Genomic DNA, 23,251 nt, shown 5'->3' with positions numbered 1-23,251 from the left:
TTTATATATTAGTTAAATCTGTGTTTTCAATTGTACCATATTAAAATGATTTATATTTAATGTAAATATTCTTTAAAGTTCAATTTGCTAAAATTTAAGGATTATTTATTAAGAATCATATGGATGACGTAGGAGTTCCATCATCATGGAACCAACTTGAGGAATCCAACTGGTAAGTAAATAAATTTAATAAAATATTAAAGGTATGAGGTCAAAACAACAAAAAATTATAAGTATTACTACAATAAGGAGACTAAAGAGGTATGCTCATTAACTACAGTTTAGATGGAAACACATTCATATAAATAGACCAAATGGGAGAAACCTTCTCTGAAAAATGATCAAAAACAAGACCTTAAAGAAGAAAAAAATGAAGAAGTTCCCCAAGAAGATTCCGATAAATACAAAGAATTGGTAAGGTCACTAAACCTTCCAAACCATGTAAATTATGAGCAGGTAAAGTATCTAGAATACAAAAATTGTTAGTGTATACCCAAGCTAATATTTGATCAAAGATACAAGAATATACCTAAATCGCATAGAAAGAGACTATTTAACCAATTTATGAGAGAACTTCTCGCTGAAAAATCATCAACTCCAGTGACATTAGAGACAAAAGAGGATGTTAAGGATGAAGAAACAGGTCCTGAAAGGAAGAGAAGATTAGAGGAACACTCAAAAATAAAGGAATTCTCAAATAAACGTTACAAAAAGGATGAAAAATCACATCGAGATACACACCTGAGGAAACTAGCCGAGGATAACTTTCTAAATTTGTTGTATGAAAAGATTAAAATGCCTTACAGAAACGGAGAAGTTGAACCGCTCCAAGAAGAACTTCTGAATAATGATCCAAGATTCACCAATAAATACTTAGAGAACAAGAATTACATATACAAAAAATTCACTAGGGAGTTTTTGAAGGCAAGAGTGGAGCTATTTGAGTCAAAATTGAGGCAGTTGGACTCAGATAACATTAATCTGGACCTTGAACAGGTAAACTCAAGTGTTTAAGAAAATTTAGGTGGTGGAAAAGGTCGGAGCTAGGCTATTCAAGGATCTACCAAGTTACAATTTAAATCAATGCTTAAATAAGTGGAAGGAAGATAAGGTGTGTAAAGTATTTGTAGATAATTAATGCTTCAGAAAGGGGAATTGCTGGAATCATTTAAAATGATGCTCAAGAAGTCACTGAGTTATAGTCCTGGAACTAAAAAAGATAACCTAGAAAGAGCAAAATTACATTTTAGTTGTGATGAAAGGTAATTTATGAAATAAATTAAGTGTGAATAGGTATCAAAGATTGGAATCCTTCCCGGATGAAAGAGATAAACTGATAATGGAAAGATTGGAGTAAGCTAATCAATTCTTGTAAAAATAATGATTTTTTAGTGAGTTGGAAAAAATTCGAGAATCTTCCAAGGGTATTTTACCAGAAGATGACTAATATTATTTGAGACATCCTGATTTTGGTGTGTGGCCTCTCATTAATTAATTTTTAATAGTATTCTTGAGATTTATATATATGTTGTGGATAGATAAACATTGCCCAAAGAACCTGAATGATTTCACATCACACAAGGATCTTAGTGAGCTGTTATTAAAGATAGTTAATAAATCGCATGGCGAATTACCGCATTTTTTGTTCTATGGACCCTCAGGATCGGGGAAAAAATGCAGAATACTAGCCACTCTACGCTCAGTATTTGGAAATAAGGTGGATAAGGTATTTTTAACTTAGATTCCTATGGAATTCCTTAGCTTAAAACCGACGTCTTGTCATATAAGGACACTAGCGAGGTTGTTGTAATCCAAAGTGAAGCGCACATTCAAAGTTAGTCTCATACATTAAAATTAACATTTAAAATTAGTACCATGTCAAGAATTGGGATCAAGAGATAGGTACATAGTGCAGGATGTTATACGAAGTTTATCCTCAGCACCTTCTGCTTCAAACTTTTTTTCGAAAGGACCTTCTTATAGAGGTTTGTATTAAATAAATTGAAAATTTTAAATTTTACAGCTTTTCTTTTCGAGGATGCCGACACACTGAGCCAGGAGGCCCAAGCAGCTCTTCGTAGAACTATGGAAACATGTATCAAAAATGCAAGGATGTTTTTACACGTCAGACAACTGTCAAGAGTTTGTTTTCATAAAATTTAAATTTTATATCACAGATAATGGCCCCTCTAAGAAGCCGTTGTTTATGTATAAGGGTCAGAAGTCACACAAATGATGAGGTAACCTACTAACTCTAAATCTTGAAAATAGATTGTCGGAATTTTGAGAAATATCTGCAACTCAGAGGACATCACACCATCTCAAGCTAGTGATCAGATGCTAAGAAACATCGCCGAATCAAGTAAACGGAACTTGAGAAGATCAATATTGATACTGGAAACCATAGCCATGGGTGGCTTTACCCTGGAAACTAAGAACTTCATGATGCCTTGGGAAAAGAATGTGACTCAAATTGTACAATCTGTTCTTTCATCGCAAACTCCATCAACGTATGAAACTATTTTTAGAATATTTTTTAGACTCTCTGCTGTAAGACCACAGATCTATGACCTTTTGGTCTGTTGTATACCCGGAGATCTCATTTTAGAGGTAATTGCTCCACACATTAATTAACAATGAACTTTAGACTATTGTCGACCAACTTGTAACTAAAGTGAAGCCTTCTCTGGTTCCAACTGTTTTCCACTTGGCGGCCCATTTTTCCCATACAATGAAGCTTGGCTCAAAAGATATATGGCACATTGAGGCCTTCTTAGCCCAGACTATGAGTCTCATCGCTAAGACCAAAAGCTCTAAAAATTAATGTAATAATATTTATAAATTCTTTCAAAAATCCTAATTTTATTCAAACTAGTATCTTTATTCACGTTTGGGTTGTGGAATCTTTGAATTCCCACTTTGTACCATTTTTATCAATTATTCAATCAATTGAATAAAAAATAAATTTAAAAATTTATTTTCGACACAAATACTAGAATTTTCTTTTTATAAAACGAAAATCCAACCTTAAACCCAGACAGAATGGCCGAGCGGTCTATGGCGCTGTGTTCAGGTCGCAGTCCTTTAAGGGCGTGGGTTCGAATCCCACTTCTGTCAATTTAGATGAGGGTGTTGATTTTTTATATATTATTTTAAACACTTAAATATAAACGTATTAAAAAGAATATGGAATTAATTATTTGCGCTTAGGGCGGTTCCAGTGATTCCTGAAGAGAGATTTGATATAGCGAAGTCCTTTATTAAACACTTCCTGCCTAGTTAAGGTTTTTATGACCTTAGGTCTAGAATCTTCGGTTGGAACTGACTTTTCCATCACCCTCGAGTAGTAATAGGAAGAACTCATATTGTTGTACACATTAATTAGTCTATTGATGGCCTTTATTTTACTGGTTTGATCCCATCCCTTGCTTCTCTCAAAAACCTTTATGGAATGCGATACTATTGCTCTGTACTTTGGGTCCTTAGGGAGAGAATGGGCCACACACTGGAGATTTGGGTACCTCAAATCGTCATCTCTATTCTCCTTTCCCATCCGTATAGAACCTGTTACCTCATTTGGAACTGAAGATTTGAATCCGTAATAGTTACTAAATGGGTAATCAGTTTTTCTGGAAAATTCGGGGAGGTTTGACAAAACATCCTCACCTAAAAATATAAAAACATCAATTTAAACCAACCCTTAGAAATCGAGTCAACTAGTATATTAATTCCATTTAACTTCTGCTGAAGCCGTTTCATAGGCGAAAATGAATAGTAAACATCGCCTCTAAAGGCAACTAAAGGCTCTAAAACCTCAGGTGGCAGTGGCGACTAAACAAACTTAATTTAAATATTACTAACATTTAGCCTTTGATTGTAAATTGTCTTCTGAGAATCGATGAACTTCTCTACTCTACTCTCCTCAAAAGCGTTTCTAACACACTTGTTGACTAGTAAATTTCGGACCGCAGCTCTTTTCATGGCGTAAGCTGGCCTGTAATCTGAGAGCTCGTTAACCAAGGTTGGCCTCCTATAAAACTTTATTTATAAAAAACAAACTCTAAATTTGAAAGATTCTCTTCTATTGCTCTCGATAAAACATCCAAGAAGTTATCAGTTAGAACATGCTGAAAGTTTTGTTAAACCAGGAAGTACCTGTGGTATTGGACGTGAATCCTCTAAAATTTGTTGGACCAGTTCATATCTTGAGGCTTTCTTAACATCCGAAACCAGAGAATCACATTCCTTTTCGGATGAGAATAAAGGTGACCTATGGTATAGTTAATAGCTGTAGAATTACTTTATTTCAATAGGGTCAAGTTCCTTAGTCGGATCAATGCCCATATAAAACTTGGTTGGCCCTTTTAGGGCAACTTCTTTCCTCAAAAGATGCTTCCGCTTTAGGGGTGAGGTCTTTAATCTTCTCAATTCCCTTTTTATGAAGGTAAGGTGGTCGAATTCTCCTACATGAGTATTCTTATCAGATACATGTGTGTTATCAGGAAGGTCCAATTTTTTATTTATTTCTGAGATAACTTTGGGATCAACATCCTAAATTTGAAGAATAATAAACTTTCAAATAGTGATTAATAAATTAATGTGTACCTTCAAGTCGAGTTGCGATAATATTTTATTTTTATCTGCATAACTCAGGGACTTATACCTATCAATATTGTTTAAAAAAGATTTAAAGCCATCAGAAACACATCTTCTGAAGGTTATTTTAATCATATATTACATTCAGTTAAAATTAACTTCTATTAATATACACCTTTATGTGTGGTGTATTTAACTGACAAATTAATGGAAAAATAACTTTATATTCAGACATATTTATAACTTTTCATGTACAAATTTATGTCAAAATTTAATTTCATAAAATGTAGCAGTATATATAGGAGATTCCATACACATACTGATACTTCCACTTTTCTATCAAATGCAGTTGGAGAATTAACTAATAGCCAGATAATATACTCTTTTGACACTCTTAGTAGAGTACGTTTAAATCTTATTAAAATTATTTAAATTACAGAGTAAAGTTAGGGACTCAAACTTATGGGACCACCTGTGCGACAAGATTAGGTTTAATTTGGATACTCTAGACCCATCAGACCTGTTAAAAATAATACATTCACTTGCTAAAGTATCATACAAAAAGGTAAGGTTCTATCTAACAATCAATAACTATATAGCCATCATTATTGTCTGTAATTAATCGCATAATACTTCGAAAACATAAACTTATTGATCCGAGAAATTTGACCCAGTACCTAATTGACCTTAATAAGTTGGAGTTGTTGAATATAAATACATTTGTTCCTCTGGTTTCGACAAAAATTCCAGGCGATATTTCACTTTTCTCTACTTTTGACCTTTGTTTTATTCTACACCTATGTTCAAAGCTGCAGTACAAAGACCAGTTAATATTAGACTCGATTTGCTCTAAATTTCTCGAAAATGAGTGTATTTATCAGGAATTGTGTTCAGTAAGTGATGAATTATTCATAAAACAATGGTTAGGATAAGTGCCTTTTGGCCATGGTATTCAGGTCATTGTCGTTTCTTCAGTACAAAAATGAATTGTATATGAAGTTGCTATATCAGGGAATACCCTCTTCTTTGTATCATTTTGGCTCCCAGGAACTATGTAACTGTCTGTTATCAATTGTTGTATCTCATTTGGACGGAAACTGTTAGTACTATTATCTTAAATCTATTTCAGTTGACCAACAAGTCAAGGAAATTATAAACTCACTTCTCGATAGAATTAGTGAAAAACTTTCATCACTAGTTGAGATTGAAGTGAACCAGGTAGCTTAAAATGTTATTTATGTGCAACAGTTGGGGATTTGTTTATACTTTTTGAGGTATAACATGGACACTTTCTCTGAGAGGTATGAATCACTATTTGATTCAATTGTCAAACTTAACATTAAATACACGCCAAACACATCCAAAATGCAGGTATTTCTACTAAATTAACATTTATATCAAGTTAAAACTCGGGCGATTGCTGGATGAACTTAAATTAAAGCACAAATCTGAACTAAAGATAGGACCGTACACACTGGATTACGCAATCCCGAAACTAAACGTAACCTAACTAAGATTTAAAAAATGTAGGTGGCCATAGAGGTGAACGGTTATACACATTTTTTCCACAACTCGAAGGAACTTAATGCTCTAACACAACTTAAGTATAAGATTCTTAAAGATATGGGCTGGAATGTGGTTGGAGTTAATTATTATAGTTGGAAGAATAGAAACAAACAGGTGGCGTTTTAAAAAATAAAAATAATTTCAGTCGAGATTAGACTACATAGTCAAGAAGATAACTCCCTTCTTGGAAAGTAAAAATACTAGTAAAACCCAAAATTTCAAGGTGGAATCTTGAACCTGGAGAAGATGATTTACAAAGGTGATAAATGGTTGAAAACAAATTAATTGGACCAGAAAATAGTAAAAATTTAATGTAAAATATAAGAATTTTAATTATGAAAATTTCGGTATAATGTGCTTAAAATGAAGAGCCTCAGCATTTCAAGGGGTGGGGAAATGTGATTAAATTATTTACCGAAAACATTAAATTTAATTTTTTAAAATAAACTAAATTAATTTATTTTTATATTTAATTTGTATATTCCAAGATGCTCATCCAAATTAAGGGAGGAGTCTGGAAAAACACAGAGGATGAAGTCCTCAAGGCAGCTGTCATGAAATATGGACTCAATAATTGGTCCAGAGTCTCATCATTATTGGTAAATAAATCAGCGAAGCAATGCAAAGCAAGATGGTATGTTTATACAAATAAGTTCTTGTTTTAAAATAACATTTTTAGGTTTGAGTGGTTAGATCCTCATATAAAAAAGACCGAATGGTCAAGAGAGGAGGAAGAAAAGCTTCTACATTTGGCAAAATTATTTCCGACACAATGGAGAACAATTGGACCATTAATAGGAAGAACAGCCTATCAGTGCCTCCAACATTATGAACGTCTCCTAGATCAAGCCCAAGGCCGAGAAGAGGTTTGATTTATACTAAAATATTAAATTTAATTTAGGATGACCAATTTGATCCAAGAAAACTTAGACCGGGGGAGATTGACCCCCAATTGGAATGTAAGCCCTCAAGGGCTGACGCTGTGGATATGGATGATGACGAAAAGGAAATGTTGGCTGAAGCAAGAGCACGTTTAGCTAACACACGTGGTAAAAAGGCTAAAAGGAAGGCACGTGAGAAGGCATTGGAACAATCAAAAAGGATCGCAATGTTACAAAAACGTAGGGAATTAAAATCGGCAGGAATAAATGTCAGAAATTTCAAAATGAAAAAAATTACGATGGATTATGAAAAGGAAATACCGTTTGAAATGCAACCTCCGAAGGGATTCTATCCTCCAGATGAAGAAAGACCAGCAAACCTATCAATTAAAAAGTACTTTTATTAATTATTAATTTGTTCTTAGTATTGAGCAACTGGAAGGAATTCGCCGAGACCAAGAAATGAATAAATTGAGAAAAGATGATATAAGGAAGTTAAAGAGATTACAGAATGACGACACTCCAGCTGCAATGTCAATTTTTGAAAAGTACGACAAATCTAAGACATTGAAGAATAAGCTTGTACTCCCAGAACCAACGATGACAGATGATGAAATAGTAAGTTTCTAATTTTAATAAATTGTATTTAGAATCAGATAATCAAAATGGGAGCAGACGTTCAGCTATTGGAAAATGTAGCCAACAGCACCGTCGCAAGGACTCCGATGACGACATCAATAATGGAGGAAGCCAGAATAGCAGCAATGGCAAATAGATTGCAAACACCTCTGGAAGTAAGTTAAAAATTCTGTAATTACTTTTAGGGAGAAATGAATTTTCCAGACTCCGCATTCCCTGTGCCTCCAACGCCTTCACAATTTCAGACCCCAAATCCAATTAAACAGCTCATGGTACTTTTTTTTAGAGAATAAATAGTAATTTTAGGCCCAAACACCCCTAACTATCTTTGGATCGAGGTCTTCAGCAGCTTTTACTCCAAGACCAAGTGAACCTTCAGTATACGATGACGCTTCGGACTCTGACCCGATTGGATCCAAGTAAATTTTATCTAACTAAAACTATTTTATAAACCATATTAAATTTCAATAATTAAAATTTTAGGGCGAGACTGGATATGGCAAGATTATACGTAAAGGCAAGTTTGTCAAACCTCCCTGAGCCAGAGAGGAACGTTGAAGTCACAATTCCCGAGATTAGTACCATGGAACAGGAAGTAGTTGAACAAGATTTGGATATGGAGGAGATAGAAAGGCGTAAGCAAGAATTGGAGAAGAAAAAACAGGAAGAAATGGCACGATTGGAGACCCAGGTTATTCAGAGGAAGTTCCCAAGACCAGTAGTATTCAACTCAATAGTGCTTGTCAATGACCTAGAAAATACATTCAATGAATCGCAATCCAAGTATAATCAGTTGATAAATGAAGAGTTCGTAAATTTACTAGCATATGATAGTGTAAAACATCCAATTCCTCACGGCAGACCTTCAGACCAGTACAAGCCTAAGGAGTATTTTGATTTAAAACTAATTGAGGTACTTTTAAAATTTATAAAAAATTTTATAAATGTTTGTAGGAAGCAAGGAAGCTAATTGATGCTGAAGCTGAAATTTTATCAAGAGGTTTAGACGACCGGAACTTGACGCTAGAATGGTAAATTCTATACATAGTTCACACATTTTATAGGAAAACGGATAACTTTAAGTATTCTCAACTCCAAAAGAGATATATGCCATGTGAAAAGCTAACATTGCAGGAACAAAAGTTAGCAGAGGAGATGCTATGTAAGGAATATGAGAAACACCTGGAGAATCTCTCTAAAAGAATAAAAAGCCTAGAAAACAAGTATAATGTGTCAACGGGAGGATATCGTAATAGAGAGGAAAAAATCCTCAAAGAAATTGGTGAGTAAATAAAAGATAAATTTGAAATAGGGGAAATGTATGATTCCATTGTACAATTAACAAATGATTATAATTCCTTTAAGGAGATGGAACAGGTGGAAAGAAGATCATCGGAGGAGAGAATATCATATCAGTTGAACTTGCTACAGAAGGAAAAATCAATGAATAGAAAATTACAGGTATTATAAGTAAGTTGAAAGAATTTTCAGGAACTATACGGGGAGGTGGCTCGAATGTGACACTTTGATGTGTACAATATTTTAATATATAAGGGATCTAATTTCGTATCATATACTTACTTCCACTATTTAAACGTCATTGAGGGACAGAATTAATATGTATTCGACTTACCCTTAGTGATTAGTTAATCCGTGGGTCGGTTGTCGGGCATGTGAAAGTCAAGATCCAGAATATCCCAGATACCTTCATGCTTACGCTTCGTTTATAAAATATATATTTATATTTTATTTTCATATCGTTCCTACTAGGCTTTTGCCTAATTGTAAACTGTTACCCTTAAATCCAAAACTTTGTTTTTTGGGTACCTTCTGGTCTAAGGCTCATTCCCTATCGACTCCCGCTGTATATCATTTTTAAATTAAAACATTTTAAATCCCACCACTTTTAGATATACGATTTGTAATCTCGCCTTAACCTGGGATTTTATTAAGGGTATATTGGTTGTTTTGTTTATTTTCATCAAATTGTCTGTAATTAACCCATTCTTTTATAAAAATGGATAAAAATTGGAATAATGAAACTAATTCTGAGGAAAATTTGTCTAATATGGGCCTCGAGTCCCTATCCTTGGGTCAAAGGCTATTATCTAAATGTTTAAAAAAGACGGGTAAGCTTATATATACAACCAAAGGTTAACATTTTATTCAGGTATAAGTGTTAGTGTCCGGGGTATTGCAGTTAACACGACCAGCCAGATTAAGACTGCCGGAAGCGCCTGGAAGTCAGAAGCAAAGTACGACTCAAACGTTGAAACTAAAACGTAAGTTAACTAATTAAATAAAAATATGCAGTGGAACACTGGACGACGTGTCATTCCCAGATCTACTCGGGTCAAGTAACCGCGATGTTAGTGTAAATAATCGTATCTCTGAAGCCTCCAGCGTTACAAATGACCAAGATCGCCTTTCTAAAGAACCTCGAAGTACTAGGTACAAGTTCAAGCACAGAATTTCGAGTGTTAAGTCGGTTGCAAGCCCAGGATTCCATAGTAGTCGTGACAGCAGCTATTCAAACTCTTTGTCTTTCAGGAATTCCAGCAACGAAGACTCTGACAATATCCTGGGTACTGACTTCCTGATGCCTGGAATGAAGGGTAACTACCCCCTGGGATTTACCAACTTCATTGGAAGAGGCGTAGAGTCTCCACCTCCACCTCCACCCTCAGTTCCATATCCAGCTAACCCTAACGGCATTTACCAAGGTTTTCAGCAGTATGCCACAAGGCTGAAGAGCTCGAGACCTCAAATGTTTAAGCCAAACGTCATGGTAGGGTCGCCTACTGTATCGGACTCTAATTGGCTTGATAACAAAAGTGAAGGATACAATGAGGCAGAACTGACAACTGCAATTGACACCCTTAATCACTCAATTCTGTCAGATAGAGCACCGGACGATGGTCTAACAATTAAGGGGTATGTATCTGATAAGCTGTCCCAGCCTTTTCTGGATTTAACCAACTTCAAAGACAACTCCATTCTTTTACAAGATTCACAAACAAACAAGTTGGATGAAAGACTTGTCGGCCAGCTTGAGAATAGGCTTACAAACCAGCTAGAAAACACATTATCAGATCAAATCGACAACACACTATCAAATCAGCTGGAAAATACACTTTCAGACCAGCTTGACACTACAATTCGTGAAACCCTCACAACTACTTTACCAGCTGGAGTAGAGAAGCGTAAAAAGGATCGTTATTCAAGACGTAGAAAATACACTAGTTCGTCTTCTAATGCTCAAAATGCAAATTCTAATCAACCAAACACAAATGCGAAACCTCAAAAGGATAAAAAGGACAGGTTATTCACTAAGCCTGACCCAAATAAATCCAATGAGGTTCCAACTTCTCAACCTCCAAACGCCACACCTTCTACAGATCCCCCACCTACAACTGGCGTTTCTGATCCACAACCTTCTGTCCCCAAAACTGAGAAGCCTGCCACTTCAGGCAGTGGCTCTGGTAGGTCTCGTAGATCTCGTCACAGGGCCAAGCCACGTCCTAGGGACGATGATGAGAGCTGGAGGAACTCCGCGAATGAAAAGCCACAAAATAACGCAGTCAATTCAGAGAATAAAACACACGAAAGGAAATATTTCAAAAGTAAATCTAAGCATAAGCAGCAGCAAAATACTGACTCATCAGCCACCACTAATTAAAGTTGATTAATCTCTTTAATGACATTTTTTACATTTAAATTTAACTATTATCAACATTAATCAATTTGTTTACCTTTTACTTTTAAGTGAAATCGCTTTATTAATATGTCGCTGTTCCTTTTTAATTTTTCGATGAAAGTTTTTAATTTCTCAAAATTTTTATAATAATCTGTCAGTAAAACATTTCCATAAAATTCTCATAAATTGGTTTTTTCTAATTTATATCTCAACCAACATTTTAATTTCCAAGGCTTTTGAGCTAGCTTTCTCTAATTTTGTTTCTGGATTTATACATTTTATCTAAAATATTTTATATAAAACTATTTATAAAAAACATTCAGACCAAATAACTTATATAGTTAATATTAGGAAATGAAACGTTTATTCCTCCCACTTTTTTGCTTGTGTGTATCTCAGTCCCTGTGTAACTTCGAGATTAACCTTCACAACCTGGAGTTTAATCAAAACATAACAGTCAGGAAATACTCAGGGTACACTTTGGAGACGTTAATGATCACATCTGTTGGCAGTGAGAAAATCAACAAGATCTTCGACAACTGTGTGGTTATCTGGAATGGAGTCGGAGGCGAGGGTGTCATTGAGATACATCTTCAGGAAAAGAATGGGAAACACCTCATGCTTGAGATTTATTCTGTGAATGAATATCAAATTCGTAAAGATTATTACTTTGTCTTCACTTCCAACTTCTGGGTCAAGACGACTTTCCTTCAGTACTGTAATCTCCTTAGGGACTTAAGGCTTCGTTCCAAGCCTATTTCTGAGATTTTTTATGCGGAAGTCGCTGAAGAGGAATTCAATTCCTACTCCGAATTCGACCTTCTCTTCAGTAATTTTTTATATAAATTCTAGTTAACATATTAGTACAATTTTCAAATTAAATGCTACAGGTGCCAACAACGTACCGGAGGAGGTAGAAGAGGAATCTACGGTTACTAAAATCTGTTGCGGCGCTATCACCTGCTTACTATAACTATTCTCAAGAGATATAAAAACGTAGAAATCAAAACTGTAAACTGGTAATAACTAGATAGATATGTCGAAGGGTATGAAATTAAGTGGCATAAAATGACTTAAGTTAGTTAGCTGCTGTAATTGTATACAAATTATCAATATTGTTTTAAACGTTGATAAGTTGTTACGCACATGGGTTTTAAAGGTTGTAAAAGACTGAAGCGGCGACGATGAGTACTGAGGCGAGGACTGCAAGGGGAGAGAACTTGTCGACGACTGGTTTGTAGTCCAATTTCCATGAATCGCTCATGGCATGCAATGCCTTGTTTGCGTCATTCTGTTCCATTTTGACCCACTTGTCGTCTTTAAGCTCGAAGTAGACCTCCTTCAACCTTGAGTCACCACCAAAGAAGTAGTCGAGCCTAACAACCTTCTTGTCATCAGAGCCGACATAGACGAAAACGTCGAGGAACTTGGCCTTGTCGGGCTTTCCAACATCTTTTTTGTCGAATGAGACCTTGGAAGGTTTGAAGCTATTGTTGAAGGTGTACTTCTTCCCAGTGCCGAAGCTCTCTTGGGTAAACAAGCCAGTATCAGTGACCTTGGAAGCATCGAGTTCCTTGGCTGATTTCCCCTTGAACAAGACATCATCATAGTAGGTTTCGAATTTGACTTCGGAATATTCCTTGTCTGACTTCTTCTTGAACATCACTGGCTTGGCTGGGTGGAGAAGGAGCTTTAGCCATTCATCAGAATCATGGGTAAGTTTGTATAGGTGTACTGCATCGTATTTTGAGGTGTCAACGTTGTACAAAGTCTTGTCGCCGACCTTAAGTGTCTTGAAACGGTAACCTTCATTGGCTTTCAATAATGTACCGCCAGCCTCGGGAGTAGAAGTAACATTTTCCCATGACGAAAGGGTAACATCAACTGTAAGATCCTCCTTTTTCTCCTTCTTCTTCTCTTCTTCTTTTGCGGCATTAACGCAAGAGATAACGAAGAAACTCAAATATAAGAACTTGAGGGTATTTCTGGACAACATCTCAAATAATTATATTATAAAAACCGAACAAAAGGCAGACTAGTTAGCGATCCAAATATTAAAAATTAAATAACCGGATAAATGTTATGGAAAAAGACCAATAACTATAATTGAAGTGAGATGGAGGAAGATTCACCATACAAAGCGTTCTCGCCCAACAAATTGTGTGCATGTTCATCTGTATCATTGCACTCGTCACGCCTAACCCCTAACGCTCAATTTCACATCATCATAATTGCATAACATATATATTTATCTATTTTTTATTTTTTGACGCTTAGAAAAAAGAAAATTCGTTGTTTTTTCAAACAAATAACCTGCTTTATTTTTAGTTCACTAGACCCAGTTAAATATTAGGACACGATTCCTACCTACTTTTCTTCATTTATTCCACACATTAATTTATTATATTTTCATATAACAATACTCAGACTTAGATAGAGAATAACTTTAATCAATTTTCCGCACAAGTTAAAACGGTCCCACACATCTTTTCCGTAAAACACTCATCTAACGTGTTTTAATATGTAATTTGTAATCATGGTTCGTACTCATCTATTGTCACTTCCATCAGAGTGTGATGTCTTTGAGTTTAGTCAGTCTCATTTAGATTTTCTGGGTCCAAATTTTGAAAATTTTTTTCCTCAAATACTCCCTGTTATTTTTTCTCCAAATTTTGTCAAGAGCGTATGTTTTTTATTCTGAATTCAATGATTTAATAATCTGCTGAGATTCCTAACATTTACACTTTAGGCGACCGTCCTCTATCCCTACCAGGAGACCCCTTTCGCTAATGCCTTCAGAGAGAAACTTTTTAATTCTAGGGTATTTTTACATATATACTTTTAGTGTGTATTCGACTTTTGTTGTTATTTATTAAAAACGACTAATTTACTTTACACAGGACACATGCTTTGTTGCATCGAACATTACTCTTGAATCTTTGGTCAATCTGGACTTTATTGTAAATTATTTGGTTCCTAAAAGACTGTCAATTTTAAATATATATTATAATTATAAATCAAAGATCAATTTTGTGATAAATTCCAAAGGGGTGTTAACACTCAATGTATGTTTAAATATCTCATTTAGTGCATTCAATAATGATTTACAGCTTGATTTGGAGGTTTTTAGAACTTTGGGATTATCAAACTGTAATATAGTACATCGCAATGAAGGTTTGATTAAGTAATAATAACATTCTCAGACCAGTCTGTTACTTTGGAAATAAATCTACTCGACACATCATATTTGAAACCTCAATCTAGGCTTTACGACCGGTTACTAACTAATTTATCAAAGATAACACCCGTCACTGTGATCATTTCATCAGAGATCTTCAACTCTCTAGACTTGACAGAGCTTAGAGCATGGCTGAAACCAGGTGATCAGGTCACTATTTCACCTTGTTATACTAAATTTGAGCATTTTAAGGTAATATTTAAGTCTAAAAATTACTCCTTAGTTTCCTGTGAATTCCAAAGAATACTCGGTTAATTTCTTTAATGAAAACATCAAGAAGTTAGTTCAGGAACAGAACCTCGAAGTACATGGAACATCAGAAAAGCGGCACAAAACTGAGACAAACAGTGATGATTTGGAGCATAGATATGAGAAGATGGAAAGTCAGAGAGAGATTTTGGTAAAGATATTTAACACATTGAAGAAAAAACCGATAAAAAATAAGCAAGTGATCAAGGACATGATCCACGAATTGAATAAGAAGAATTTAAATGAATTTTCCGAGAAGAAAACTCCAATACACAACCTTTTATCTTTCATAGATCATATAAACCTCGAGAGTCTTAAAGTTGGCTCGTGTAATATATCTAATTTAAACGGGCACGATCCGGGAAATGCAGTTGATAACTCGGAAACATACGAGTTGTTGAAATTAAATAATGGTATAATATCCAATGAGTACACATTTAATCTTTTAAAGGAGGCGTGGTATGAAACAAAGTGTGTATAAATTATTTCAGGGTATTGCTGAAGGAAGTAGGACTCGTAATAATGTCATTGTATTTTGTAAACGGGACGAAGCTTGGCTGTGATTCACTTTCAAAAGGTAAAGCTTTAGAATTCTAATCACATAACGCAGTTGGACCCAAGTTGGGTGGCTTCCTACACATTATCCTCAGTAAACCGAAAAATGAAAATAAAGTTGTGGCTGTAATTTGTAGATTTAACTAATTTTTAAAATTTAATGTTCTCATTACATTATGAGTTAATGTGTAGGGCTTAATGTTTGTAGTTTGTGAAATTGAGATTAGTTAATATAATTTGAATATATACAATTAAATTTCAAATAAAAATGAATTTGAAAAAGAGAGTGATTAAAATAGAAGCAAGAAGGATAAATGTGTAAGCTGGATAATAAATTTAAAATGACTCAATTAAATCAGATTTGCCAAATTATTAAACGTAACAGAATCTTAAACTCAATAAACAACAATACTTCATTAATTTTAAAGCCGATTTGTTCTCAAATATTTAAACTGCATTACGACTTCCCGGAAGAAAATGAAATCAACTGCAATAACATCCTTCTTAGAACTTGGGAAACAAACATGAGAAGGAAGACCTACAAAAGTAAAAAGAGGAAGAGGTTTATTAGAATAGGAGAGCGGATTCTTAGAATAAGCTGAGGTTAATTCTTTGCGATAGGGTCATAGGTGTAAACGTACGTATCATGGTCGAAGGTAGGCAATTGAGGGTTACTAACCTTGTGATCCTGGTAAATCTTAACCATCCAGTTATAGAACTCAGACTTGTTGGATACTAGCTCCGCAAACTTGCTTTCGGAGAAGTTCTTAGAGATGTTCGCAAGCTTCCTTATCATCCCAAGCATAATCTTCTTAATGAGGAAAGTTACAAACTTCATAGGAACAAGTTTAACCTCCTGAGTTACATTCCCATAAACCTCCATTAGGGTCTCGTTCTCACCGAAGGGGAAGAGAAGGAAACAAATATCGCCTGACTTTTGATTCTTCCTTTTTGGCACATTGCCGGTTATGTTGTAGCCAGATATGGAACAGTTGTTCTTGTTATCCAGGCTAATAAAGCTGCTTGAATCCTCAAGGCCACCCTTCTTCATGGCCTTAACCACAGTTTCATACTCTTTCTTGTTGGAGGGAGGGTTACAACAGGAAATTATAACACAGTTGGCTTCATCAAGCAGATTTGTTGACAAGGCATAAACAAGAGACTCTTTATGTCCAACAACAGGGTATTCATATTTCTAAAATAATTTTTAATACGCAGAACGCTTATATATTAGTAACTAACACTTGTGTATGGTAACACTTGCCTATACAAAGTCTTGTATATAGTAAATAACACTTGTACATTGTAAAACTTATATATACCAGCTAATACTCAGTTTATAGATGTTTTACCTGTCTAGAAATACGACTTGTTTTGGAAAAGCTGTGTAGATCTTGACTTTCCTTTAAAAATGAAACCCACTCAGGACCTAACTCAGTCTGTGAAATTATGGTTAAAGCAGTTATTATGTCACAGGGCAATTTGCCCCTGACCTTTATTGAAACGCAGTTTTTCTCCAAAAAGTAAAAAGTTTCCAGACGATTATCTAAGAAGTGGTTAGCAATTAATGAAACTTACTGTTCTCCTTCACCCAGAAATCAGAACCCTCAGTCCTCTTAAGATTAAAATGACCCTTGAGAAGATCAATTCTGTTATAGTTAAAAAGACCGTTGGTCTTAAGAATATAGTTTAAAGTCTCGTAGGAACCCATAAAAAGGTCCTCAGGCCACTTATCCCTAGATGAACCGAAGTCCTTATATGATCTGGAACTATCAGAGCCTAACCTCGGAGAGTTAGAGTATTGACTCATAACTTCACTGTTCAAATCTGATAACTTTTGAAGATTAGAGTGTTTGGTTTCATAATCTTCATTAACAGATAGTTGAGGATAGAGATTAGTGTTGGTAAAGGACTCCACCTTGGGCGGTATATTTTTATTGTAAAAGAACTTATCCCTCCTTTCTGTGGTGAAAATACTGTTTCTGCATTGAAATAACCTTTCTAGTTTGTGATCACTTTTTGAAACCACTGAATGTACCGATAAGTTCCATAATTCCCGGATTAGTGGTTGTTTGAACTTAAAGCATAACTCTGTCAAGTCGAACATTTTGAACTTGTTCATAATATCAAATATGAATATCCTCTCAGCCAAGCTTTTGACATACAAAGGGTCCTTTGACATCTCTTCGAGCTTCATTTTTATACTGTTTGGAGTCCCAGAGGGGAGATTAAAACTTAAATTAAAAAGAGGGTGACGACCTGTTGAATCCAGTGAATTGGTATAGTTGTGACCATAATCCCCTTCATAAACCTGTTTCAACTTCCTAAAAATGTTACAAATAAGTTTCTCAGCCAACAGATGTCTATTATCCTCAATTGACTTTACTGCCAACTTGTGACTGTAGTCAACAAATACTAATAAAGCTTTTTCTAGTGTCTCTGGATCAAGGTCATATTCTCTTTCAGATTCACTTATAGATTCTCTAATACTACAAGTCTCAGATACTCGATGAATAGAACAATTTTTATGGATATTTCTCTCAACATTCGGGCACTCATTGGTGTAAAAAGTGTCCTTACCGGTTTGTGATCTGCCACCTAAAATGGGTTATAAAACAATTTAAAAACTTACTTTCATCTAAAACTTTGGATAAATCTTGGTGAAATGAATCTATACTGCTGTGTACTGAATATTCAAAGGTGTCCTTTAACTGGAAGAATTCTCTGAAGAAGAACATCTTTTCGGAGACCATAATTTTGGACAAATTGTCCACACATTTCTTAAGTATGGTGGTCTTTGGTTCATTTTTGTTGTCATTTTTAGGTTCTTCATTATTTACTGTTCCAAGTTCCTGCTCGATCTGTTTATTTATCGAGCCTTCGGTTCCGTAACGTATAAAAGACTCTATAGAACTCGTTTGTTCAACTGTTTGGAAATCATCCTTACTGTAAAGACATGTATCTATAGAAAAGGAGTGATCCATTTATTTTAAAATGTGTATTTGTTCAGTTTGTCAATGTTAACACTCAAAATATAAAGATCAACCAGTTTGTATTATCCATGGCCAATATTAATTAATATAATGATAGATTAAAAAACGAATTATTTATATAATATAAAATACTGGACAATATCAGATTAAAACTTGTTAAACTACGTATTCACGAATTTCCAGAGCGGGGTTTGCCTTCCTGCCAGAAGGCTAAACATGTGCAACAATGTGCAAGGGAAGACAGATTATCCAGTGTTCCAAATACATATTATGGAAAAAATTAGAGAAATGTTTAATATATTGGCCAATGAAGTGGGAGTTTAGTAAGTTGGAGTCGTTAGGTGTGCTGAATCACTTCTTCTGTTTAGGTTTTGCAACTTTCCCGTCCTAGCAACAATTATTGATGATTAAAAAACATACTGGAATTTGAACTAATACTAATCTTCCAGAATCGTGTGGCTTGTCAACTATATAGTATCCCTTCCTCTCAAGTTGTAGTACCGTTCCTAACACATTTTATTAAAATTTACAGTTAATTATAAATAAACAATAAAATATGTAAATATTTATTTAAATTTTAATTGTATTGTTTGATACCTTTTTTAAGCTTGGATAAAGCCGATTCTCCTAGAGCCTTTGTTACCCATTCAGTTTGTGGCTCAAGGAACTCTCTCATATTATCATCCTCTGTTAAAAGTTCTGCGTCAACTTTGTCAACTTTCAGCAAGTGCCCATATTCAACCAAGTCACACTCAACAACCTATGATACAAATTAATAAACTGTAAAGATTTGTTGATTAAATGGAATAAAAACTAACATTGGTGGGTGTTTTCAGAGGTAACCAATGTATTTTCTTCTTTGTTAACTTGAAATCTCCTTGAAGGTTTAATTTAAGTTGTAGATTAGCTTTATCTACAAATGCATTTCCCCATTTCATTAATGTAACTTCTTCTGATTTCTCAATTAAGTTGAAATCATCTCTTTCAATCATGACTTGGTCTCCGAAAACAAGATCGATCTCCCGCAAATCTGGATTTTTAGGGTGAAGTGGCCTTGTTTTAGTAGCTGGTTCTTCGTAATTTACTACCTTAAGAACAACGTGGTCTGAAACAACAGCTGTGTATCTAGGTGACTCTGGGTCTATAATCTGCTTATTCTTCGCCCACAACTTATCCCACTCCATCAAATTAACCGATTTTGATGGTCCTTGATCCAAAATGAATTCAAACAATGCCTTAACTGATAACCCTCTTCTAAGTATTCCCTTAACTGTTGGCATTCTGGGGTCATCCCATCCTGTGACTAGTTTGTTTTCCACAAACCATCTCAACTTTCTCTTGGAAAGTGTTGTTCTCACAAAATTCATTCTGCTGAACTCATAGATCTCTACATGCCTGAGCTCACACTTCTCTAGTACCCAGTTATAAAGAGGGATCCTATCTGAATACTCGTTTGTTCTGAGGGAGTGGGAAACTCCCTGGAGTGAGTCAACTATGGGACATGCAAACTCATAAGTTGGATAGGCTTTGTACTTATCTCCAGTTCTATGGTGAGGCACATTTGTCACACATCTATAAAACACTGGGTCCCTCAAACATTTGTTCTTAGAGGTCATGTCCATCTTTGCTCTCAAACAATTCTTTACTCCAACTTCACTACCCTAACCATCATTTAGAATATTATCTATTTATTTCTTGAATACCTTAAGCATTTCATTAAAGAGTTCCAAATTTTTCTCAACTGAGTTGTTTCTTGCTGGTGACTCAACACCTTCTCCTCTCTGCTTCCTCATTGTTTCAACGTCTGTGTCATCGCAGTAGCAATAGCCTATAAATTGTTCGTATGGAAACCAATCATACCTTTTTTTATTAACTTGACTGCGTATTCCTGGAATGTGTCAAAATAGTCTGAAGTGTAACTAAGTTCATCGTATTTAATTCCTAGGCTCTCCAGGTCCTCCATAATTGAGTCCACATATTCGTCCTTTTCTTTAGAGGGGTTAGTATCGTCAAACCTTACGAGCATTTTCCCTTTGTACTTTTGAGCGAAGTAAAAGTTCAGCAGTGCTGCTTTTGCATGCCCAATATGCAAATAACCTGATGGTTCCGGGGGGAACCTGGTGACGACACAACCCTCCTTAGCCCCCTTAAGAACACCTTTGTAAGAGTTATCTTGTTGTTCTTGTTTTGTAAATGGCTTCTTATATGTTGCGCTTGATGGAGTGTCATAGCCCTTTAAACATCCAGATGTTCCTAAATTTAATTTTAATGTTAAATCAACAATGTTATTGAATGTATTTACACACCTGGTACGTTTGAAATGAAGTTATACCATCTAACAAGATGAGGGTACTTATTCTTAAGAGAGTTTACATTACATGTTCTGAAACCATTATTAGATTAAGTTGACAAACCTTCTTAAAAGGCTGAAGTGTAAAATATCTGATAATGATAATCTATGGCCTATTAAATATGTTCTTTGCGCCAAGTGGTTATTCATATTTTCCAAATAACTATCATTTTCTGCTAATGTTCCTTTATTTTCGGTTAATTTCGCTCTTTCTGATAACAAAACCTTAAACCAATACTCCAATTCTGAGTGATTCACGACATCTAGAAGTTTATCGCAATGTGGAAGTACAGAACAAAGGTTTTTCAACAATTCAACTTCATTAAATTTATCTCCGTTTAGAGAGAACTCATTGTTTTGCAATTTGTTATCTAAATTAAAGACTACTTTAGAAGAATCTGATTTCTGTAAGTATTTCGATATACTTGATAAAATTACTGCGCCATAGGGTGGATTCTGTACAGAATAGTTTACAACCAGTTGTTCTGAACCTTTACTATACATTTTATGATTGTTTGAACATAATTAAAAGTAAAATTATGCATTAACATCAGGATAACAATTATAAGTTACACTATAAATCTAATATACTTGTGAAAATTTAATCAATTTTTTATAATGAATTTATTTGTGTAAATTTTTTTAATAGATTTGTATTTACAGAGATTTTTATTTTTTTAATGGCTGTTATTTTTATATATAATTCATGACCGAAATCTTACACATTATTTTGTATTAATATTGTTTTATTAACCACAAATTCACTTGAAACTAATAATAATATTATCGCAAACCTATAGAATTGTATAATAACCCCTTAGATCTTATAAATGGTGCTATCATTTATACATCTGGTCGAGGCCTCGGTCCTTCTTCTTAATGCGATGGGAATCCTGAACGAAAAAAGAGTTCTGAGGCCTTTAGGTCTTGATAAACCTAATTATAGCAACACCTTTAAAAGCAAACTGTCCCTTCTTTTCCATTCGGTTCGTACATATTTAAGAGTCCTTTTGATTCTTTTGAATATTATCATAATTACTCTGGAATTATTAGTAGGATGAATGGAATAATGTAAAATATTTTGTACTTAGTTTTGTGTATTCTAAACTCTAACGCCTTTCAATTTGTTAACTCGATTATTATAAATTGTCACCTTTTAAAGTCATTTATTCATTGACTCTCGGATAGGGAGGAAGAATCAATATTAGTTCCTGTTCAATTATAATATTATATCCCTTTTCATTATTTCGGCACATCTTCTTCCAACATTACTACCACTCTTTGGACATTAATTCTTAAACCCAAACATCGTTTATAAATTTAATATTTTAAGTATTTGTATTTTTTACATTTTAATTGTATAATGTATTTTTATGTATTTAACTGTTTTACCCTTTGAGTGTCCTTAACAAGTTTTCCATGATGGAATCTTCAGAAGATATCTTAATGAGTGGCTCATTTAACGAGCTAAGGCCCTTAGGTATGAATATTTAGGCCATAAAAATTTTAGTTAATTCTAATATTTAACAGTTTTGTTAAAATTAAATATCAATGTGTACAGAGATTAGGATGTCAACTTCTAGCGCATTCTCAGGCTCTTGTATGATTAGTTTGGGGAACACAATCGCAAAATGTTTAGTTAATCTACCAAAAATATCAACTAAGAAGGCCTCAACTGAATATGGTCAATTTACTCTTGAACTAACCTCAAATTATCTGTATCACACTCCAAAGTATCTGGAAACATTAAAATCGCATATCATTGAAACATTCGAAAGACACATTCTCTTACAAAATTACCCATCGCAAATCATCGAGGCCTATATCATCGTTTCAAATGACGATGGAGGTCTGCTTCCAGCCCTCATTATGGGAATGTGCCTCTCCCTTATTGACTGTGGAATACAAGTGTACGATGTAATTTCAGCCTGTTCAGTGGTATATTAGATAAATCAACTCAATTATTGTTCAGTGCATTTTTAAAGATCAAGATGGAAATGTAATAACTGGACTAGATTTCAACAAAAACGTACCATATAGATATATATACTGATATAGTAAATATTAATGGAATGATTAGGAATTATCTTATTATCAGTCTAAGGATCCTGACCTCACTGTGGTGAACTTAGGGTACTGCTGTCATTTACACAACGTAGCTTTTTTGGAATCAAAGGGGAATTACTCATCTGAACATATAGGAAAAGTTGGAATCTAATATTAATGAAATGTGTAGGCGTTAGAAGTCGCCGAGGTGGCCTGTAATTTAATTTCTGGAGAGTTATTTAAAATTTTAAAGGAAAATCACACTTGGAGATGTGAAAAGTCCAATTTCACGTTACAAACAGAATACATTCAGCCTGATGTGGATTTAAATAAATGAATGTAGTAGTAAATATGTTCATTTCTAGATAATTCTATAACACATGGATAAATACAATTCATAGAAAATATTTTGTCAAATTTTAAATGAGTTCAATGTTTTAA

At 34.5% G+C, this 23,251-nt stretch overlaps 14 protein-coding genes and 1 non-coding gene across 15 annotated transcripts; 11 read left to right on the top strand and 4 right to left on the bottom strand.

Moving 5' to 3' along the window:
• On the top strand, nt 1-1,520 carry TpMuguga_01g02105 (FF domain protein). Its single transcript, XM_061305183.1, has 8 exons — nt 1-172; nt 204-261; nt 310-456; nt 487-996; nt 1,025-1,111; nt 1,147-1,262; nt 1,294-1,353; nt 1,393-1,520. The coding sequence occupies exons 1-8, from the start codon at nt 120-122 to the stop codon at nt 1,445-1,447; spliced, it is 1,086 nt and encodes a 361-aa protein (XP_061162039.1). The 5' UTR covers nt 1-119; the 3' UTR covers nt 1,448-1,520.
• Nucleotides 1,511-2,853, top strand: RFC3 (Replication factor C domain protein). The gene is made up of 8 exons (XM_061305135.1): nt 1,511-1,726; nt 1,762-1,834; nt 1,872-1,985; nt 2,024-2,142; nt 2,178-2,240; nt 2,272-2,510; nt 2,541-2,610; nt 2,648-2,853. Exons 1-8 carry the CDS (start codon nt 1,526-1,528, stop codon nt 2,822-2,824), a joined length of 1,056 nt encoding a protein of 351 aa, XP_061161703.1. The 5' UTR covers nt 1,511-1,525; the 3' UTR covers nt 2,825-2,853.
• Nucleotides 2,854-3,036: 183 nt separating this feature from the next.
• TpMuguga_01g01247 lies at nt 3,037-3,117 on the top strand. The gene has a single exon. It is a non-coding gene; the product is annotated as a tRNA-Leu (tRNA).
• Nucleotides 3,118-3,175: 58 nt separating this feature from the next.
• TpMuguga_01g01061 (uncharacterized protein) lies at nt 3,176-4,755 on the bottom strand. Its single transcript, XM_761489.2, has 7 exons — nt 4,606-4,755; nt 4,301-4,551; nt 4,156-4,270; nt 4,060-4,127; nt 3,862-4,030; nt 3,699-3,831; nt 3,176-3,666 (listed from the first exon to the last, which is right to left on the bottom strand). Exons 1-7 carry the CDS (start codon nt 4,729-4,731, stop codon nt 3,197-3,199), a joined length of 1,332 nt encoding a protein of 443 aa, XP_766582.1. The 5' UTR covers nt 4,732-4,755; the 3' UTR covers nt 3,176-3,196.
• Nucleotides 4,756-4,764: 9 nt separating this feature from the next.
• Nucleotides 4,765-6,614, top strand: TpMuguga_01g01060 (RAP domain protein). The gene is made up of 9 exons (XM_061305134.1): nt 4,765-4,998; nt 5,036-5,161; nt 5,196-5,489; nt 5,524-5,695; nt 5,726-5,814; nt 5,845-5,967; nt 5,999-6,097; nt 6,127-6,276; nt 6,308-6,614. The coding sequence occupies exons 1-9, from the start codon at nt 4,846-4,848 to the stop codon at nt 6,395-6,397; spliced, it is 1,296 nt and encodes a 431-aa protein (XP_061161702.1). The 5' UTR covers nt 4,765-4,845; the 3' UTR covers nt 6,398-6,614.
• CDC5L (pre-mRNA splicing factor component family protein) lies at nt 6,596-9,260 on the top strand. The gene is made up of 12 exons (XM_761487.2): nt 6,596-6,796; nt 6,842-7,028; nt 7,064-7,437; nt 7,469-7,661; nt 7,694-7,837; nt 7,868-7,954; nt 7,989-8,101; nt 8,166-8,595; nt 8,637-8,713; nt 8,747-8,964; nt 8,995-9,143; nt 9,174-9,260. The coding sequence occupies exons 1-12, from the start codon at nt 6,651-6,653 to the stop codon at nt 9,201-9,203; spliced, it is 2,148 nt and encodes a 715-aa protein (XP_766580.2). The 5' UTR covers nt 6,596-6,650; the 3' UTR covers nt 9,204-9,260.
• Nucleotides 9,261-9,378: 118 nt separating this feature from the next.
• TpMuguga_01g01058 (uncharacterized protein) lies at nt 9,379-11,387 on the top strand. Its single transcript, XM_761486.2, has 3 exons — nt 9,379-9,811; nt 9,853-9,964; nt 9,996-11,387. The coding sequence occupies exons 1-3, from the start codon at nt 9,700-9,702 to the stop codon at nt 11,359-11,361; spliced, it is 1,590 nt and encodes a 529-aa protein (XP_766579.1). The 5' UTR covers nt 9,379-9,699; the 3' UTR covers nt 11,362-11,387.
• A 346-nt stretch (nt 11,388-11,733) lies between these two features.
• On the top strand, nt 11,734-12,352 carry TpMuguga_01g01057 (uncharacterized protein; the record flags this gene model as incomplete). Its single annotated transcript, XM_761485.1, has 2 exons — nt 11,734-12,208; nt 12,270-12,352. 2 exons carry the CDS (start codon nt 11,734-11,736, stop codon nt 12,350-12,352), a joined length of 558 nt encoding a protein of 185 aa, XP_766578.1.
• A 66-nt stretch (nt 12,353-12,418) lies between these two features.
• Nucleotides 12,419-13,557, bottom strand: TpMuguga_01g01056 (merozoite surface antigen p32). The gene has a single exon (XM_761484.2). It carries the CDS (start codon nt 13,373-13,375, stop codon nt 12,533-12,535), a length of 843 nt encoding a protein of 280 aa, XP_766577.1. The 5' UTR covers nt 13,376-13,557; the 3' UTR covers nt 12,419-12,532.
• A 218-nt stretch (nt 13,558-13,775) lies between these two features.
• On the top strand, nt 13,776-15,598 carry TpMuguga_01g01055 (uncharacterized protein). Its single transcript, XM_061305133.1, has 8 exons — nt 13,776-14,062; nt 14,129-14,200; nt 14,280-14,444; nt 14,490-14,553; nt 14,583-14,809; nt 14,841-15,325; nt 15,358-15,443; nt 15,477-15,598. Exons 1-8 carry the CDS (start codon nt 13,916-13,918, stop codon nt 15,566-15,568), a joined length of 1,338 nt encoding a protein of 445 aa, XP_061161701.1. The 5' UTR covers nt 13,776-13,915; the 3' UTR covers nt 15,569-15,598.
• A 137-nt stretch (nt 15,599-15,735) lies between these two features.
• TpMuguga_01g02195 (uncharacterized protein) lies at nt 15,736-16,023 on the top strand (the record flags this gene model as incomplete). The annotated part of the gene is made up of 1 exon (XM_061305194.1): nt 15,736-16,023. The coding sequence occupies one exon, from the start codon at nt 15,736-15,738 to the stop codon at nt 16,021-16,023; it is 288 nt and encodes a 95-aa protein (XP_061162038.1).
• Nucleotides 16,024-16,025: 2 nt separating this feature from the next.
• Nucleotides 16,026-18,555, bottom strand: TpMuguga_01g01054 (uncharacterized protein; the record flags this gene model as incomplete). The annotated part of the gene is made up of 4 exons (XM_761482.2): nt 18,054-18,555; nt 17,000-18,019; nt 16,774-16,967; nt 16,026-16,616 (listed from the first exon to the last, which is right to left on the bottom strand). The coding sequence occupies exons 1-4, from the start codon at nt 18,403-18,405 to the stop codon at nt 16,026-16,028; spliced, it is 2,157 nt and encodes a 718-aa protein (XP_766575.1). The 5' UTR covers nt 18,406-18,555.
• TpMuguga_01g01053 (glutamate--tRNA ligase) lies at nt 18,547-21,295 on the bottom strand. Its single transcript, XM_061305132.1, has 8 exons — nt 20,829-21,295; nt 20,721-20,797; nt 20,275-20,667; nt 20,118-20,242; nt 19,233-20,075; nt 19,012-19,174; nt 18,835-18,920; nt 18,547-18,801 (listed from the first exon to the last, which is right to left on the bottom strand). Exons 1-8 carry the CDS (start codon nt 21,266-21,268, stop codon nt 18,766-18,768), a joined length of 2,163 nt encoding a protein of 720 aa, XP_061162037.1. The 5' UTR covers nt 21,269-21,295; the 3' UTR covers nt 18,547-18,765.
• Nucleotides 21,296-21,363: 68 nt separating this feature from the next.
• Nucleotides 21,364-22,105, top strand: TpMuguga_01g02630 (Yos1-like family protein). The gene has a single exon (XM_061305252.1). It carries the CDS (start codon nt 21,595-21,597, stop codon nt 21,823-21,825), a length of 231 nt encoding a protein of 76 aa, XP_061162036.1. The 5' UTR covers nt 21,364-21,594; the 3' UTR covers nt 21,826-22,105.
• Nucleotides 22,082-23,164, top strand: SKI6 (3' exoribonuclease domain 1 protein). Its single transcript, XM_761480.2, has 5 exons — nt 22,082-22,244; nt 22,326-22,702; nt 22,737-22,793; nt 22,845-22,970; nt 23,001-23,164. Exons 1-5 carry the CDS (start codon nt 22,184-22,186, stop codon nt 23,145-23,147), a joined length of 768 nt encoding a protein of 255 aa, XP_766573.2. The 5' UTR covers nt 22,082-22,183; the 3' UTR covers nt 23,148-23,164.
• The last annotated feature ends 87 nt before the right edge of the window (nt 23,165-23,251 follow it).

Source organism: Theileria parva, chromosome 1 (assembly GCF_000165365.1).
Source record: "Theileria parva strain Muguga chromosome 1, complete sequence, whole genome shotgun sequence".
In the NCBI taxonomy this organism is placed as follows: Eukaryota; Apicomplexa; class Aconoidasida; order Piroplasmida; family Theileriidae; genus Theileria; species Theileria parva.
This window is presented reverse-complemented; position numbering and strand designations above follow the sequence as displayed.

Coding starts and splice junctions, on each gene's coding strand:
- TpMuguga_01g01053 (XM_061305132.1), bottom strand. CDS start 21,268: ATGTATAGTAAAGGTTCAGAACAACTGGTTGTAAACTATTCTGTACAG. Junction 20,668..20,720: donor CTTCATTTCAAACGTACCAG/GTGTGTAAATAC, acceptor AATTAAATTTAG/GAACATCTGGATGTTTAAAG. Junction 18,921..19,011: donor TTTATCCAAGCTTAAAAAAG/GTATCAAACAAT, acceptor AAAATGTGTTAG/GAACGGTACTACAACTTGAG.
- TpMuguga_01g01061 (XM_761489.2), bottom strand. CDS start 4,731: ATGATTAAAATAACCTTCAGAAGATGTGTTTCTGATGGCTTTAAATCT. Junction 4,128..4,155: donor ATTCACGTCCAATACCACAG/GTACTTCCTGGT, acceptor CAAAACTTTCAG/CATGTTCTAACTGATAACTT. Junction 4,031..4,059: donor GAGAATCTTTCAAATTTAGA/GTTTGTTTTTTA, acceptor AAAGTTTTATAG/GAGGCCAACCTTGGTTAACG.
- TpMuguga_01g01055 (XM_061305133.1), top strand. CDS start 13,916: ATGGTTCGTACTCATCTATTGTCACTTCCATCAGAGTGTGATGTCTTT. Junction 14,063..14,128: donor CTCCAAATTTTGTCAAGAGC/GTATGTTTTTTA, acceptor TTTACACTTTAG/GCGACCGTCCTCTATCCCTA. Junction 14,810..14,840: donor CTAAATTTGAGCATTTTAAG/GTAATATTTAAG, acceptor ATTACTCCTTAG/TTTCCTGTGAATTCCAAAGA.
- CDC5L (XM_761487.2), top strand. CDS start 6,651: ATGCTCATCCAAATTAAGGGAGGAGTCTGGAAAAACACAGAGGATGAA. Junction 7,838..7,867: donor GATTGCAAACACCTCTGGAA/GTAAGTTAAAAA, acceptor AATTACTTTTAG/GGAGAAATGAATTTTCCAGA. Junction 8,714..8,746: donor CGGAACTTGACGCTAGAATG/GTAAATTCTATA, acceptor CACATTTTATAG/GAAAACGGATAACTTTAAGT.
- TpMuguga_01g02105 (XM_061305183.1), top strand. CDS start 120: ATGGATGACGTAGGAGTTCCATCATCATGGAACCAACTTGAGGAATCC. Junction 997..1,024: donor TTAATCTGGACCTTGAACAG/GTAAACTCAAGT, acceptor AAGAAAATTTAG/GTGGTGGAAAAGGTCGGAGC. Junction 1,263..1,293: donor CATTTTAGTTGTGATGAAAG/GTAATTTATGAA, acceptor AAGTGTGAATAG/GTATCAAAGATTGGAATCCT.
- TpMuguga_01g02630 (XM_061305252.1), top strand. CDS start 21,595: ATGGTGCTATCATTTATACATCTGGTCGAGGCCTCGGTCCTTCTTCTT.
- TpMuguga_01g01056 (XM_761484.2), bottom strand. CDS start 13,375: ATGTTGTCCAGAAATACCCTCAAGTTCTTATATTTGAGTTTCTTCGTT.
- TpMuguga_01g01060 (XM_061305134.1), top strand. CDS start 4,846: ATGTACAAATTTATGTCAAAATTTAATTTCATAAAATGTAGCAGTATA. Junction 4,999..5,035: donor CTTTTGACACTCTTAGTAGA/GTACGTTTAAAT, acceptor TTTAAATTACAG/AGTAAAGTTAGGGACTCAAA. Junction 5,968..5,998: donor CAAACACATCCAAAATGCAG/GTATTTCTACTA, acceptor ATTTATATCAAG/TTAAAACTCGGGCGATTGCT.
- SKI6 (XM_761480.2), top strand. CDS start 22,184: ATGATGGAATCTTCAGAAGATATCTTAATGAGTGGCTCATTTAACGAG. Junction 22,245..22,325: donor TAACGAGCTAAGGCCCTTAG/GTATGAATATTT, acceptor CAATGTGTACAG/AGATTAGGATGTCAACTTCT. Junction 22,794..22,844: donor GACTAGATTTCAACAAAAAC/GTACCATATAGA, acceptor TGGAATGATTAG/GAATTATCTTATTATCAGTC.
- RFC3 (XM_061305135.1), top strand. CDS start 1,526: ATGTTGTGGATAGATAAACATTGCCCAAAGAACCTGAATGATTTCACA. Junction 1,986..2,023: donor GAAAGGACCTTCTTATAGAG/GTTTGTATTAAA, acceptor TAAATTTTACAG/CTTTTCTTTTCGAGGATGCC. Junction 2,143..2,177: donor ACGTCAGACAACTGTCAAGA/GTTTGTTTTCAT, acceptor TTTATATCACAG/ATAATGGCCCCTCTAAGAAG.
- TpMuguga_01g01058 (XM_761486.2), top strand. CDS start 9,700: ATGGATAAAAATTGGAATAATGAAACTAATTCTGAGGAAAATTTGTCT. Junction 9,812..9,852: donor TAAATGTTTAAAAAAGACGG/GTAAGCTTATAT, acceptor CATTTTATTCAG/GTATAAGTGTTAGTGTCCGG. Junction 9,965..9,995: donor TCAAACGTTGAAACTAAAAC/GTAAGTTAACTA, acceptor AAAAATATGCAG/TGGAACACTGGACGACGTGT.